Source organism: Oryzias latipes, chromosome 8, assembly GCF_002234675.1.
Source record: "Oryzias latipes chromosome 8, ASM223467v1".
Taxonomy (NCBI): domain Eukaryota; kingdom Metazoa; phylum Chordata; class Actinopteri; order Beloniformes; family Adrianichthyidae; genus Oryzias; species Oryzias latipes.
The window spans coordinates 6823080-6838404 of NC_019866.2; the positions used below are offsets into that span (position 1 = coordinate 6823080).

Below are 15325 nucleotides of genomic sequence, written 5' to 3' on the forward strand. Positions count from 1 at the left end.
CAACCGCAACAAACACAACAGCCGTGGAATCCAATCCAAGCTGGCACATCTCTCTCACGTACACACTTGTTCACAGCAGCCTTTGGCTCCCATCTCACCTGCAGTGCACCTGTACCAGTCCACCCCTCCAGTCATCCCAGACTGTCCATCAGGTGCAGCAAATCCTCATTGCGACTTTGCCCGTCTCTCCCTCCCTTATGCTCCTTTAACCCACCTCCCTCTTGCTCAGTCACTCTCTCTCTGTATCGCTCTACAGTAGCACATGCGGCGGAAAGTCTTTATTTAATTCATTACAACACCAGCCGATTGACTCTGTCACAGATGGGTGGTTGGGTCTCGCTGCTGCTGGCTAATTGATCAGCGGGCTGCTTGAGTAGCTGCTGTGCTCCCCTCCTGCTCCCTCCTGGCTTCCTCGCTGTCCATGCTCTTCTCATCCACAAGATGACAAGGAATCCTGGGCTTTGCTGCCTCCTGCCCAGCGCAATAAAAAAAAAAGCCCTGTCACGTCAGGATCTGTCCACTATTCAGGCTGCAGCTTCAAAAAAAAAAAAAAGGAAACCTTTAAATTCCTGCCATCTTCTATTCATTAGTCGTTCTCTTCTCTCCATTTTTGTTCAATTCCTTCTTCTCAACACAACCTGACCTTTGCAATGCGATATCCCCGCTTGCCATATATGGGAGAGGTTGCTACGGCAACCAGGACTCCACCTGTCTTTCACAAGCTCTCTTTCCCTCTTCCTTTTCCATTCTCTGCCCCCTCATGTGCTTTTCTGTCACGTCATTACGCTGAATTCCCCCCCCCCCCTTCACTCACAGCAGTGGCGCTCAAGTAAAAAACAAGTGAGAGCACGTTTTGTGCATAGCATGTTATCTTTGAGTGCATTCAAGAGACAGAACGGCGTCACAGAGTGGGAAGTAAGTTGTAAAACTGTCTGTATTATAAAGAGCCTTTAAGACAAAACATGGACAAGCAGGCGGAGTTATCACCACTTTGATTCCTTTGTGTTAAATCCTGCAGGATCTGCCAACAGAAGTGCACAGAATAGGCAGTTTGGAACACTTGAGTTCACTTTGGATGTTAATTATGGGCAGACTTGTATATGAAATGTCACGTAGTGCTTCATCTGGATTTTTGCCTTATTGCTGAAACATCCATTTGTCTCCATTATAGATTTAGGGGTCAACCACTTTCCAAGCACTGGTATGAGGAGAAACATGCTTCAAGAATACCATAAGTTACTCACAACGGTAGTAAAAAAGAGATGTAAACGTAAACGGACAGTAATATTGGAGCACTGATTACCTGTTCTCGTGCAGAGCGCTCTGATGTGCCCCTCATGCTGGCGTGGGAGGGTGAGGGTGATGGTGGGTTGTGGTGGGGGCTGTGGTGTGGATGCTGCAGTTGCTGCTGCTGCTGCTGCTGTTGGTACTTGCTTTTGAGATGATCCATGAAAGCGTCCCTCTTGCGTTCCATGTCAGCCTTGTGCAGGTTGGTGAGAGCCTCCAGGCTCTGGGCGGCACTGACCGTGTGGCGGTGCTCCGACGTATGCACCAGGCCCACATTGGAGAAGCGGCGAGCGCTGTTCCCCAGCGTCCGGTACTCTCTTGGATATTCCAGATCATCTGTGGAGATCATGTGACTGCCACCACGCTCAGGATCTGGAGGATGAGGAAAGAGGATGGAGAAGAAGGATGAGGAAAAAGTAAGGAAAAGAGGAAAGGGAGGGTAGAAGGTGTGCAGGAGAAAAGTAAATCACCAAACCCCGGAGCATGCAGAAAGATTTCAGGGTGGGGACACACAGCAGGCGTACAAAAGTGGAAACAAATGCAGCATGGAGAGGTTGAGTAGAAAAATAGGCACAGCAGGGACAGAAGAGAGACAGAAAAAAAAGGGATGGATGTTAGACTATTTGCCACCACAATGGAGCAGCTCCTTGGAGAGATCGATTTGAAGTTCTCAAAGAAAGAAAAACGATAAAAATAAAACATTTCTCCAACTGATCAAAGAAAGGGTTTCAAACGGAATCCTTTCTGTGGGACTCTTCATTGTAAAATGGTGGTTTGTCAGCAAGGTGCTGTCATTGTTTTCTTGAGAAACAGAGTAATGAAATTGAGGCCATTGAAAGTCAGGTGGGAAGACGAAGTAACAGTTGTTCAAAATCTACAAGTGTTCTTGCTTTTCAAAGTAACTCCAGGCCTTCAATCCGTCTCTCTTAACACCATCTGATACATTTTCTGTGCTCTCACCATCTTTCCAGATCCCTTCTGTTAATGTTTGAGAACTCCCATCAGGCTGACAGCAAGTGGCCTTTTTTTTTAAATGCTTTATCTTACACTTCAAGGTGGACATAAAAAATAAAAAATAAGAAGAAGAGGCCAGAGACGTTTGGTAGGGGACAGAATGTTTACACAAAAATGTGTGACTGGAATGAAAATGGAGTTAAGATGTGATTAGAAAGCCGGTTGTGTGGCGAGTTACCTTGCTTGGGATAGCAGACCCCAGAGTTGGCTAAAAGAGAGACATGCCAATGGTTAATTTGTGCATTTGAGCACTGGTGTGCAAGCAAACACAACAGAGCATGGTAACATGGGTGCCAGAAAAGTGCTATCGGGAAAGAATAGCTCTTTATTCTGGACTGCAACTGGTTAATTCATTATATAAGCATTATAATGAATCCATAAGGGTTGACATATAGAGAAATGATTACATGGAAGGTGACCGTGCCTCATAATAACTTGTGTAATGATAGATCTTAGCAACCTCAAAGGGTTTTTGTGAAAAAAAATTGTCGCACAGTCAAACTTGGACCCCAAAAGCAAAAAATTCTGCAATTAGACAAGCAATTAATTCAGAAATTGACAGTAAAACTAACACTGAGTAAAGTAAGAGTGCTCAAAGTGATGAGGCCTGATAGCTGGATGAGGCAAAGCATCTGTACATTAAATTCTCATCAGCAGCATTAGGAGGAGCTGGGCGAGTAAGCAGCAGAAGGCTCTTCAGGGCAGAGGCAACACATAGACTGCTGATAAACACTCTGGAAAGGATTAAACCGGCCACAAGGAGGCTGCAACACTCCAACGGGCTAACCTCAAAGCAAAGAAACTGTCTTAACGCCACATTTTCAACTCACTTCTTAACACATTATAGGTGTCAGTGAGATATCTGCAGTTCCACGACATCCTTGGCATTATGAAGTACCGATGAACTGAGCGGGGTGGAGTGACCTCTCGGCTAATAATGTTAGCATTGAGCTTTTCACTGCACTCTGAGGTGGTCGGACGTATTCATCTGGACCCTTCTAATTCTAATTCTCCCAGATCCCTACCTTACATTTCATTAGTCTATTGCGCATCAGTGAACGAGGGTCAGACTCTGGTGTCCCATTACAATTATAGGAAGAAAGCAAAAAAAAACAGCCAAAAATATATGTATATTTATAGAGAAAATGAACCTTAAAGCTCCTTCCAAGTTCCACTGTAGTATTCTTTTTCATAAAAAGAAGCACAAACAGAGAACAAGTGTCTCAAAATGTCTTAAAATAAGCCTCTCAAAACGTTTTTTTTTATGGAAAATGAATCCGAAATGTAACACTACAACACGGTTAACATGCATTTACACCAGAGGTATTCTAATTAAAGCGTATTTAGCAGATCAATTTTACAACTAGAAAGCTAAAAGGATACACAAACAGGCTAAAAAATCTGACAAATATGCAAGATTACTGTACACTTTTTCGAAGATTTAAAGATTTTTTAAGATTTAGACGTAATGTGGAAATGCTACAGCAAAACAATAAAGTTGGTGTTTCATAAAAGGAAAAGTAACAAATGTCATTATAAAACTATGAGGTACTTATAAAAATGTAAGAAGTAAAATGTTTTACTCACTACACCACATAACATCACATAAGTGTTATGCAAATAGAAAATATGCAAAAATGTGGCAACAACAATAAACCCTGCTTCCCTCATCTATAATTTAAAACATGTTCTAAAAAAAAAAAATCACACTGCGGAGTGTGAAGACACTTTGCAAGGCTGCAAACAAAGCCTCATTTTAAATACAAGGAGCTAAAGCTGTGTGGGAAGTAGGTAGAATCAACAGTTGAAGCAAGATCCATTCTATGACTTTTGCCCATTGCAGTGAATATATTTACACATAACTAATAATCCTGGCAGAGCAGAAACAATCAGGGCTAACATGAAGGCAGCATCAGTTGAGGAGTTGGTTTCAAATTAAATGCTCTTTCAGAGGACAGGTAGGCAGCTTGTCAAACTAGAACGAGAAAGAGGAGCTGACTGACAACAGACGCCTGGATGGGAAAAGATGGGATCTGTGAGCCCAGGCAATGAGGTTTGGGCTTTCCTGCAAAGATAGTAGGCATGGTCAAGCGCATTAACCCACCTAAGTTTTAAAAAAAAGCTGCTGTGGTGGGAGCTGAGAGATAAGTAAAGATGAATAAAGAGGGGAAATCGCCATTACAAGAAAAAAAAAAACAACTACAGGGGAAAAAAGGAATCAAGAAAACTGTGCAACTTGACTAAAACAAAAAATACTGAAACCTTATCCATATTAGTGACTTATTAAAATACACAAAATTGTGGCATTTTTGCTGTTTTGAAAACAATTACATATATTTTTCTTATATAATTCTTTATCTTCAGTGAGCCACAACTTTTTCCTTCTTCAGTTTTCTGTTTTCCCCACTTTCAGTGGATTATTTATGCATTAAAGATTTCAGCTGATGACAGGAAGTCTTTACAAACCCACCCACAAAACACACATTATAAATTCAGCATCGCCGCAGCCAAATCCTGAACCACATATACCTCAGACAGTTTTTTTTCCTCAGCTCTCCTCTCAGCAACCCACAGCTTTTGGACTTTCATGTCAGAAATCGGGGATGCAGCCCATAATATGCATATTTATGTGGTATAGAAAATCGGGGAGAGTGGTTTGGTTACTTTGATGGATTTGCAAGTGGCAGGCAGCGAAGCTTTAAATTTTGAGGGTGTAAAACGAGTGGGTCAGAGGGAGGGGAGGGTGTAAGAGACTTCATCTCACAGAGAATGATAAGAAAGCTACAGGCTACTGCTCTTGGAACTTGAATCTAATTTCACAGCCACTTCAAACATTTCACTATGCCTTTTGTCACATGTGCTGCTGCAGTTAGAGGCTACCAGTTGAACATTTTGGGGTGAAGATACCAATATTGTATCTACTGTATAAGATTAAGATGCAAAAAATACTAGAAAATCTTGAAAAAACACAAATATCTGCACAACTATCTGCAGGAGGTTCTTAATGACTGAATTGTCAGCTTATTTTCTCCACAGTCCTGGAATCACTTGATTTGCTTAATAGTTAAATGACATTCTGAATTTTCTCTGTTGCATCCAATTAATTGTTCATAGAAATAGCTATCATTCTGATGAAAAAAAACAAAAAAATCACAAAAATAACAAAAACATAGAGACAATTAAATTAAAAACTTTCTGCTTAACTGCAATTACAACAGCCTGTGTTTTGTTCTTCCACTAAAAAAAAAAGGATTTGTAATTTTCAAGAGGGGAAACTTTTTCCCTCAAGGAATCTGCAAAAAGATGCGCCCTCTAAGAAAAATTGTCTTTTTCCACTGACAAAGCCTGTACCACCAACATGACCCAGCTTCTCACGGAGTCCCAGTTGTGACAGAACAGGGTGGATGGGACCAGGAGACCAAAGGAAAACTGAGCAGAAGCAGCTGAAAGCAGCAAAAATCCAACTCCTCTATAGGCTTCAAGAAAAAAAAAAGCCTGACCCAAAGACTGTTAGAGGATTTAATACAACAGTTCAATATTTTATAAATTAAATCATAAAACAACACACAAGAGGCAAAACAATCAGGATGGCAGAGAATATTCTTTTCTGATCGAGGCTGTTGATCTCCTTGTGAACCCTGTATCACAAGTATTTTGCGCAGCATCATACAAAAGTGTCTACTTAATTCAGGTTTGCCTGGTAAAAAATGGGAAAAGTAGAACATTATACCCTTGTTCTATCCTAGGCACTTTAATGTTGAGAGTTGGGTCATCTAGACCCACTAGACAATGCGCTGAACCCTTTTTCTTCAATTATTTGTGATTTTCACTGGTGTCCATGGATTACCTGAAATCTTTCCACCTTTGTCCACCTTTGTCATGGTAGGGAGAACACATCAATGCAAGGGTGGGGTCATCTAAGATAGCACAAGGGTTACAAAAAAAGGACTAGGGCCTGTATGAACACAGAAAAAGCTCTCCAATCTAAAAGGTATTAAGGTATTAAGGTATTAAAAAGGTATATCTTAAGGTATTAAAAAAAAAGAGAGAGTTATGTCCTCAGACGTAACAGATCTAAATAAACTCAGCAGAGTAGCCACAGTTTTTTCTCCAACCTGCACAGAGAATTGTATGGAAGCATATTGAATTCAATTTAAAACAAATATATTTTTTTGTTTGTTCAAAAACAAAAACAAAAAACGGGTGATCTCCGTTCAAATGATTTCCGTAATTTTTAAGGACTACAAAAGCACGAACTACAAACAGGCTGGGTTCTGACCTCCTCTGCTCATGACAACTATAAGATGAGCTGTGGTAAAAGTTGAAAAGCCATAATATGTTCATGTCACAGACACAATCCACTTTGTTTATGTAATAATGTCAGTCTATTTTGTCCTTCCTACTTACTTTATATACAATCATTACAGACCAAAACACTGGGGAAGGATTAAATATTCACCAGTATGAACTGTTTATTTATTTTGTTCATGAGTCAATCCCGACGACAATAATATGGGGCACAAACAACAAAGTCCGCGGGTGACCTGCTGTATGCTCACGTTGCGGGTGGGGTCAACTTTGCAACAATATTTTCAAAATTTGCTATAATTTTTTTCAGAATTCGCTTTATGTTACTCGAACATGCTGGTTCACTTTAAGAGACAGAGGAATGATATTAGCGATTTCTGTAGATCTGTAGTTTTTCTGATGTTTTTGAGATTATTTAGGGTGGGTTACTGAGATATTGCTTTTGTTAGTCTGGGTGTTTTTGTGAACTTTATTGACGGTCCCTGCCTGCCTCTGCAGCTTCACATCAGCAAAACTCCGGCTTTAACTCGTTTTCTGCATCACCACAGACAAAAATACACCGTTCGTCCTGGTATATGGAACTACATCCAACATTTTGCTCTCTAATGTTTGTGGTTAAAGTCAGTAGGAAGAACACAACAGACTGGCTGCATCGTGACCAGCACATAAACAAAATTGATCATGACCATTACACGGAAACCTTTTCAATTTAATTTGAAGGTCATCTTTATCCACAAACATTTTTTTGATAGAATACAATACCCTTCCATAGAATTATCTGTGCAGTTTGTAGAAAAACTGTGACTTCTCTGCTGATTTTAATTAGATATGTTACGTCTGAGGACATAACTCTTTCTTTTGTACTTTTTGGATTGGAGAGCTACATTTTTTTCTGTGTTCATTCAGGGCCTAGTCCTTGATTATTTTTTGTAAACAGTTGCTTTTTGGTAAATAAACTCCAGATTACTTTAATTCCTGGGGTTTTTGAGTCATTAGGGCATCTAAATTGTTTAATTTTTTACCATATTCTAGACTGGGGTGTTACATATTACAAATAGAGGATGTTAATCATCCAAAAAAATACTTAAACAATAAAGCTTTCTACCAGAAAACGCTCATTTATTCCAAAACTTTTTCTTATGCCTATCCCTAGTCACATGCACCTGTACAGGTGACCCATGTGGGTCCAGCAGGTTTTTGTGTTCTCTTAGTTCATGGTGAGTCATAGACAGGTGTGGCCGCATCTTGATGGTAGCACAGGTGTGTTTTGCAGTTCTCTTTGCAGGCTTGTGCGGCCACCTTAAGGAATGTTGTAAAATGAAATCAAATATGATCAAATATAAGTTGCACTTTGGTAGAAATTTATTTAACAAAATATTAGAACCAGAACAGACATTTAATCGTGAAAGGCAAATGATCACGGAAAAAATAACATTAATAGATTGAATATATATACGCTTCACTACCTTAACACATTAATGCTTATTAAGCTTTAATAAACATAAGAGAAATTGACTAAGTGTCAAGCATATTAGCACAACATATGAACAATTACTCAGATAACCGTAGCATAAAATCATTTTAACAAGTCAACTGAACTCTTTTTGTCACTCCAAATTACTAAATCTGTTGAATTCTTCATCTTCTGTGTGGCTTTTAAACAATTTCGCTAAGCCGGCATCAAACTGCAACGCTTCTTCTTCTACTGGAATGTTGCTGTCATACTGATACACACACCTACAGTGCCCCTAGCAGTTTTTTTTTTTTTTTATCACATATAAGTTGCAGCTGATTATAAGTCGCACCCCTGGCCAAATTATGCAAAAAAAAAAAAAAGAAAAAAAAAAGATGTTTACTCTGAAAAATACAGCAGTATCATTTATCCTTTATTATGTGTAATCCTATAACCTAGCAGTGGTGATTCTGTGGGACAACACTTACCAGATCACATCTTTAAAACTAACATCCACATTTCACTCCCTGTGCAACAAACAATGACTGTAAATTTGATTCTAAAAAATCAATTTGTTTTATCTTATTCCTTCACACTTATTTCACTAGATGTTCACTTTAAGTGCTGAAGATTTAGATAAAACTAAGAAAATAAAAAGAAAGAAAAAACTAACTTAACCTAGCAGGCCTGAGCGATAAACTTTACTCTCTATTAAAGTAATCGTGGAAGGATCAGAGGCACTGCCACAGCAGAAGACAGTTTAGAAATAAGGGAAGGGGGGGGGGGGGGGCAGCTCACTACCCATCCGGTGCAGGTCAGCTTGCACGTGTGTGCTGCAGGATGTATTAACAGACAGAGACAACCATTAGGCTCCAGACAGCTTAACTCTGGGAGACCACCTCAGTCTGTTGCTGCATTCACACCAACCTCAGCACGTGTTCAAGCATGCGTGTATATACAACTTGTATATATGTGCATTTTGGGATTCCATGTCCAAAACTAATGTACATGCGTTGCTACTCAAATAATTAAGTCCCTTTTCAGGCTCTGCGTGAAACCCGCAGCCATTGAACGTCTGTGAATGTCAAACCAGTTGAATTTTGACCAATCGGGGACTCCGATTTGTAGTGACGCATGGGTGGCGTCTTTTTCAATTCACAAATGTGCCAACCATTTAAAATTGATTATGGAGGAGAAATAAAAAATTTCAGTTTGTGCCCAGCTGGAATTAAATGACATCAAGTATTTCAGTAATCGGAATAGAGCTTTGCACGGCTTTGACACCAAGCCTCTTCCAACTGCAGGTACATACTCTAGTGGCATTCCTGTGTAAACACCATATAAAGACACGTTCAAGAACCTGCATTCAGGGTATTTTTGAATGTGCGACACATACATGAAAACTAACAAGTGCAGCACTCTGGCTGCAACACAATTATTTTTGATAATTTGTTGATGAGATGTTATTTATATCAATGGTTTAAACTTTAGTGATCTGGCTTCCCCTCAGTGGTTATTTCAGTATTTCATTTAATTCAAAAGCTCAACAATCTCTCAAACCACTGTTAACCTCTGTACATTTATAATCGGTTTGCAAACCCATAAATGCTGCTTCTTCCTCAACTTTACTTCCTCGGTGAACACTTGGGAATACAAGGAAGGAAGCCAGCAGTGATGTAGATCCAGACAGGCAGCTGTTAATACGCAAAGATGCACACTCAGGCAATTAGAGCTTGCCATTGCTCCAGTGAAACATCTCTGGGACCGTCTGAAGCTGGAAGCCACAAATGTGTGAGTACTCAGCTGCAGGATAAACACTAGGGAAGAGGGTGAGACAGCTAGAAAGTGGGAGGCAGCTTGGTTTCACTTCTGGTAAAAAGTGATCAGCTTGTTTTGGATCCCACAAACATCAGAGAACGCCTTTTTTGTTGTAGCCTGTTGTTGATTGTGGAAAGTCAGAGCACAAAAACTTCTGGTTTGTCTGTGCTGCCGGGTTTTCCTCATTGGGGAGCGCCCTGCTAACATTAATAAGATACCCGATGAACACAAGCAAGATTTGTTGAGAGGAAAAGAAGATGTTTGCACAGTGTGGGAGCCCCACACATTCCTGCACAAAGAGATGCTTCAAAGAGTTGCTCCTCCACAGGGGACTGAACCTCACATCTCCACAGGGCATTACACTAGCATAACCTCACTCAAACAAGTTCACAACTGAAGGAGGATGCAGTGCAGCTTCGTTTGACTTTTGAGCAATTGTGCCTCTGATGCATAACAAATAAGGGGGTTCATTTAAAGTCAGCCCATAAAAGTACAGTTCTACAGTAAACACCATCTCTAGAAAAAAAAAAAAATCAAAGTGATGAAACAATTTCGATGCGTTTTGTGCCCAAACTCAACTTTGTGAAATCTTTCAGTCAACAACAGCTAAGAAGCAAGTTGAAGTAAACCCCTTGGGCTCTGAAATTCTAGGAGAATTTGTCCTCATCTTTTTCATGTCAGCCCATGAAAATATGAAACTTTTTTCCACAAATATAACTAAAATTATAAATAGATTAACAAGGAGAAAAACATAAAACAAATGAGGTAAAAAAAAAAAAAAGGGGCAGCTTCAAGGGTACACAAGTTAATTTGAGGACCAACTGATAATAATTGTGTTTTTGGTGTGTTAAACATGTTGTATTTTTCTGATGACAAAGGACATATATAAAGGAAATTAAGCTTAAAATTGAAATTCTGGGAATTTCTTTATTCAAATTGTTGTGAATTACTTGCAAACGAAAAAAACACAATTTAAAAACAAGGTTTTGAGTCCCCCTTATTGCTCCATTTTGATGCATCCACTTGAAGTCCATGTTAGTTTTTCCCATTTGAGCTGCCATCTGGCTCATAACTGTTTCACTGGATGGCTCCATTAGCTCCATTATTACTTGATATTTTTGTTGTTCTGTTAATGCTCGGCTGGGGGTGTGAGTGGCAGTAAGCTAGCGGGAGAGCGTAAACAGATTGCTGTTTTGGTCGACGGAAGGGGGGGGGGTTGTCTCGTGCCAACAGTCCCACCCATAACTCCTACCGCTCTGCAGAAACTACTTCGTGAAAATGACACAACATTATTGTTATTCTATTTTAGCTAAAAACAGCATAATCATAATTAAAAGACCACTGGGAACGCTTTTACAATAGATCAAAAGACGATCAGAATGGGTTTTAAAAAGTGGGACTGATCTTAAGACTTTTAAAATCTAAAATAACGATGACACAATTATCATGGAAACATCATGAAGTATCAGGAAAATAAGCCCTCAATTGGATTTTTAAATTTGCTGTACTACCACTGTCTTTTGTTGTGGGAGAAGAAATGTTTGGACTTCCTTAATCCTATCTAAATTGACAGTAACTCTCACACTAAATCTGATCCGCTATTGATTCCTGCTGGAAATAACTCTTCCTGTCTGATCCTGCCTTTATGGAGATCAAAGGAGAATTTCAGGAACAGTGCAGAGTCCAGTGCTGGTAAGTTATTAGAGGCCAGGCAGCAGCAGAGTGGATCCATACTCAAGTCAGATCTCAAATCCTATCATCTGCCTGTACATTATTCCTTTGCATGCGGCGCTGCTGTAATACAACCGTTTTCTGCAGTGGACCTCCTCCATGCAGAGCAAAAGCAAAGATACAACAATGTACCACGTATGGTTTGGTGCTTTCACTCCAAGGTATTTCAAATCAGTGAGTGCCGCCTGGAACCCAGACTGAAATTGTGGATTTATCACTCCCTCCCTTGTATTCATAGTTCAAACCAAATAACAACAATATTTAGGCTCAGTCAAAGGCAGCAGAGCTGCAAGATGCAGCACACCGCTGAGCCACTGAGCCACGCGATGAAAGCAGCAACAAAACAAAGCATGGAAAACCGAATCTGCAGCTGGGGAACGCGTCACCTGTTGTACTCTTCACCTGCCGTTAACTTGCTTTCAGAATAAAAGAGTCAATGGAGCCGAGCACTGCGTTTCCAAACAAAGATAAGTCCCATTAAGGCTCTTTCCACTCTTAAATATAGCTGAAGTTAGAATGAAAATACCATCAAAATATTTAATATTGATATCATCATAACTAAATAGTGGGAGCCGGTTTAGCTCGTGCTGGTTTGCGGCGCCTTCCGTCCGTGAAACCAGGGTTCGACTCCGGGCTGCTCCCTGTTCCCTTCTCTACCTCTGTGCCGGTTCCAAGCCCGGTTTGAGAAGGTTGCGTCAGGAAGGGCATCCGGCGTAAAACATTGCCAAATTTACCATGCGACTTGTTCGCTGTGGCGACCCCTGATGGGAGAAGCCGAAAGTGGAAGATCATCATAACTAAATAATGAGAGGAGAGAGTCACAGAAAACACTGGTGGAGGTCACTGGTAATAAAAAACGATCTCTTTCAAGGTTGCCTGAGCCTCTATGTCAAATCAGACCTTATGAGTCATTATCTGTTCCATTGGCCATGGCAGAGCCCATACGCTTTGCACATGTCACCATAAAGATGGTACAAATGTCCTTTGCCCAATGTTTTCACAACAATTTCTGAGGTTGCTTTTTTGACTCAAATCAATGCATAAACCATAAATTAAAAGCTAATTCAATAAAAATAAACAGTTTTTTTTAGATTTGCAAACAACATGTTAGAGCTGTCTGCAGGAGAAACTCTGATAATAATTGAGGATTTTGCTGCAAAATCGTAGGAATAGAAATAATGAAACTACCTTCAATTATGGTAGAATCAAACAAAAGAGCAGGAAACAGCATAAAAGTGATGAAAGCCAGTTTGTTGTGCAAAGGAAACAAAAAATAAGCATCTGTCTAGGACGTTTAGGCAATGCAAAACTCCAAACTTAGCTGTACATCATTTCATTGTTTATGTAAAGTTAATTATTCGAGATTGTCATATGACAATACCAGAAAGATGAGCACTATGCTGGAAACTGTTTATTCTTTTTAAGAGTTTAACAAAAAAAAAAAAAAGTTTGCACTAAATTATTACCTGTAACTAGATTATTTTCTCTTCTAATTTATTGTCAGTGCAGAAAAAAAAACCAATTCGTGCAGCTACTTTGAGAACAAAAGGTTCAGACTTAAATTACATTTTGCAACTAAATCTTGTCAACCCTAGCAAGAGTACGTCAGCAGCCCTGCAAAGGTTACTTCTTTCAAAGCGCAGGATTACTAAGGAACACGGTTTGTTCCTTCACCTACCGGCAAACTTGCTTCCGAGCCCGTTTAATGTTTAAAAAACTATTGCTCTCACTTCCAGACAGAGTCAAAAGGCTAACCTCACAAGCAATCCCCCACAGGAGCACATTTGCTGTCAGAGAAAAGGCTCCGGCCAACGCTTATCAATCAAAGTAGTGAATTAGGCTGTATGAAAAAGCCATTCATCAATTTCATCAGTCAGCTAAATGATTTCCCAAAACTGATGCAGTGGAGAGGCGCCAAACAGGAAGAGAGCTGAAGGCTGGAGTCATTCAGAACCCAACAAGCAGATGTGGAAGAACAGGAAGAGAACAGTTTGATTTGAGAAGGTTTTTTTTTTTTTTTACAACATTAGCCACATTTTGGTTTTGTAAATGCATTTGGATTTTAAAATATGTTCTTATGTTGGGTTCACATTTTTTTAAATTAGATAGGGCAAAGATAAGACCAAAATATGTATAAAGCAGCATAAAATAGCTCAGACACAAGGATGTAATTTCAATGTAATTTCAACCAGTCTTCTTTTTTTAAATCTTATCTATTTACACATGTATCTAATAAATGTTACTACATTTCTATTGCTCATTTATATTTGTGCTTTATATAGAGAGATAACAGAGGGACAACCGTGTTTTGGCTAATTTTGGTGCATTTGCAGAGATGCTTCTTAATGTGTAATGTGCTTGTCAAAAAACTAATAAATAAATACATTTACCAGCTCAAGCATAAAAGCTGTGCTCAATCAGACTTTTCCTTAAAGGGTGGACATGCAGAGTAAACGAAGTGCTGACTTTTCCAAACGTCTAAAAGTGAGGGCAGCATTTCTTTCTTTGATAGGAATTATCCTGACAGTTTAATTGGAATGCTCCTGCCAGAAATGTTAAAAACTAAAGAAAACAACCACAAAACATCACACTGAACTAAACTAAAAGAGAAATAAAAGGGATCAATCAAAGCAGCCAGTAATTATGGGAGAGAAATAAATTGACATCGAGTGTCGTGGATCGGTTGCCTTAGCAACAGGTCAGCTGTCTGTGGGTAGCGCAAGCCTCTATAAACACATTTACACTCACATTTGTCCAACAAGCATGTATTTAAAGGCTGCATAAGAAAAGTGGTGGAAAACACAGCTTGTGCCATTGCATGTTGTTGTTTCACTGTGCAGATCATGTCAGTCAAAGAACAAGCTGCTCGCTGTCACCCAGCATCTGGGAGGAGATAGCTGCGAGACCAAGGGATGGAAGGAGGATTTTGCAGCAGGAAAGCACTTTTTTTTTTTACTATTTGGAGCATAATGACAAAAATATTGTGTCTTTTTTCATTTAAAAATTGTCTACGAAGACACTGAAATCTGGGGAAAAAAACTACCATTTAGCAGGATTCCTGATTTCCATTATTTTTTTAAATCCCTGTAAGACTGAAATGATGAGCTGCACACGGCAGTCCCTAGTGGGGCTAGAGAGTATTGGCTGCCCCCACCCTCCCACCCCACCGTCTCCAGAGTATGTAACAGGTATTGGCTTCAGTAAATAAATAAATAAAAAATCCTCTGCAAAAAAGCATCCCCAGCTTCACGTCTCACATCACCCTCTGCAAGCCGCCTTTTCACCTCAGTCACAAAGGACACAGTGACGAATGCCACAAAGCTGGTCGAATAAACTTCCCTTTTTACCTCAGTGTGTAGCTGTGTGCAGTGTCAGTGTCAAGCAAGTGAGACATACATTAAATCCTCCAGGGGTGAGAGAAGTTTTGCTAAACAGAATAGAAAAAAAAAACATTTGGAATAGTATGTTTTGCCTTAAAATGTCAGGTGGCTGCAGGCACTGAACAAAAAAATATATTCTGTAAATATATATCCCATTTCTAAAAACAAAGAACAATGTTTTTGTCCTTTGTGAAAAACTACTTTGATCTACAATGGCTACACACACAAAAAATATAAATTTGTAAGTTTTCGTTACCAAATCTACTTATCGTGCAACATGAGCATCATCTCAGCCTTCAGGTGTTCTTTCTGCAGGCATCATCCCTTCATCTCA

General features: G+C 39.7%; 1 protein-coding gene across 10 annotated transcripts in view; it reads right to left on the reverse strand.

Moving 5' to 3' along the window:
• srcin1 (SRC kinase signaling inhibitor 1) overlaps positions 1–15325 on the reverse strand; it is a 112750-nt gene that overhangs the window by 45583 nt on the left and 51842 nt on the right. For 9 of the 10 annotated variants that reach the window (XM_020705160.2, XM_023957431.1, XM_020705161.2 and 6 more), the window contains exons 2-3: positions 2480–2509; positions 1304–1659 (exon numbers count right to left, since the gene is read on the reverse strand). In XM_020705160.2, the coding sequence (XP_020560819.2) occupies positions 1304–1659; positions 2480–2509 (386 nt within the window). Of the gene's footprint in view, positions 1–98; positions 1276–1303; positions 1660–2479; positions 2510–15325 lie in introns of those variants that run through there. The other variant, XM_023957432.1, reaches the window with a different exon arrangement.